The 1559-nt window shown below is 28.1% G+C and overlaps 1 protein-coding gene across 1 annotated transcript in view; it reads left to right on the forward strand.

Annotated features, from left to right (window-relative positions):
* LOC106475763 (neither inactivation nor afterpotential protein C-like) overlaps positions 1–1492 on the forward strand; it is a gene marked incomplete at its 5' end in the record, with an annotated part of 26479 nt that extends 24987 nt beyond the window's left edge. The window contains 1 exon segment of the mRNA XM_013936440.1: positions 859–1492. Within this exon segment, the coding sequence (XP_013791894.1) occupies positions 859–993 (135 nt within the window).
* Positions 1493–1559: the final 67 nt, after the last annotated feature.

The raw sequence follows: 1559 nt of genomic DNA on the forward strand, positions 1-1559 counted from the left end.
AAACAAATGTTGATATTAAAATAAATATATAATGACAAATTTGTTACACTATTACCTGAAGAATGGATTGAAAGAACTCTGAATTTAAACTTCAAAATGTACACTTCTTAATTAACTTTATAGAGAATATTGATCTAAACATACCGCATGCTACTTGACTTTCTGAAACACGATAACATTGATTTTCTGGAATATGATAACACTAACAGTACCCGTATATTTCTTTACTTTTTAAAGAATAATAATACTAAAAACCCCGTACTCTGCTTGCCTTTTTGGAAGGCAATAACACTAAAAGTTTTCCCACATATCTTGACTTTCTAGAGAATAATAATATTAAAGACCCCGTACACTGCTCGACATTCTGAAATATGATAAAACTAAAAAACCCCGTACACTTCTTGATTTTACAGAGAATAATACTAAAAACATTCTGGAATATCATAATACTAAACACTTTGTACAATACTTGATTTTCTGGAGCATGATAAAACTAAAAACCACAAGTAATTTTGTCGGACTTACTTTAAATTATATCATAAAATCAATCGTTTTTTATTCTATGAACATACATATAAGGAAATATAAAACTAAAATGATAAGTGTATAAACAATACGCGCTATGAAAATACACAAGTATTGTAACCTTCATAAAAAATCCCAAAAATGGAAATAATACAATTCAGTACTTTATTCAGGATTTTTAATTGTTTTCTGACATCACATGGTGATTAAAATATAATAGTGAAGTACTAATTATTATTGCTAATTTAAACGGCACCATTTAGTAACAAAAACAAAATATAAAAACTTTGAAAGGGTAAAATATTCGTTATTTTGGGATTGTTTGTCATGCAGGTGTTCCTGAAGTACTACTCTGAGGAGTATCTCTCACGTATTTACGAAACCCACATCAAAAAGATCGTCAAGGTTCAGGCCATTGCCAGGAAATACTTCGTCAAAGTTCGCCAGTCTAAGACCAAACCACACTAGATATCCTGTGTTGTTACAGTTGCGCCGTTTTCTTAGTTTCTACTAAAATATTTAAAAAACATCATGTCTTTATCTGTACTTCTATGCTTTCTGAAATGAAATTTAGCAATATTTTTCAAAAGATTTGAAATTTGAGGTTCACGTCTGTTTTTAGCATCATCTTCCAAATCTTACAGTAACTAATAAAATTGAATTAGACAAACGTAAATATATAACTTTATCGTCTATCCTAGATTATATAATAAACATATTTATAGTATTTGAATTATTAATATTGTCGTTAGCTTTTTATGTAGTATTAAGAACAAGACTTAAGTAAGGGTGTGTATTATGTAATTTTTGTGTTGATGAGTAATAAATTAGGTTTAATTATGTAGTACATGGTAAAATATATACACTTAAACTGTTTTATTTCAGTACCTAATGTTATAATATGAAATGAAATAAAGCAGTCATGGTAGCAGTGGCTGTTTGAAATAAAGATACAGTAATTAGGGAAGTGTATTAATCAATTAGTTAATTATTCTAATGTAAATACTCCTTTACTATCTTAACGCAAAAGAGAC

Source organism: Limulus polyphemus, unplaced genomic scaffold (genome assembly GCF_000517525.1).
Source record: "Limulus polyphemus unplaced genomic scaffold, Limulus_polyphemus-2.1.2 Scaffold9123, whole genome shotgun sequence".
NCBI lineage: Eukaryota > Metazoa > Arthropoda > Merostomata > Xiphosura > Limulidae > Limulus > Limulus polyphemus.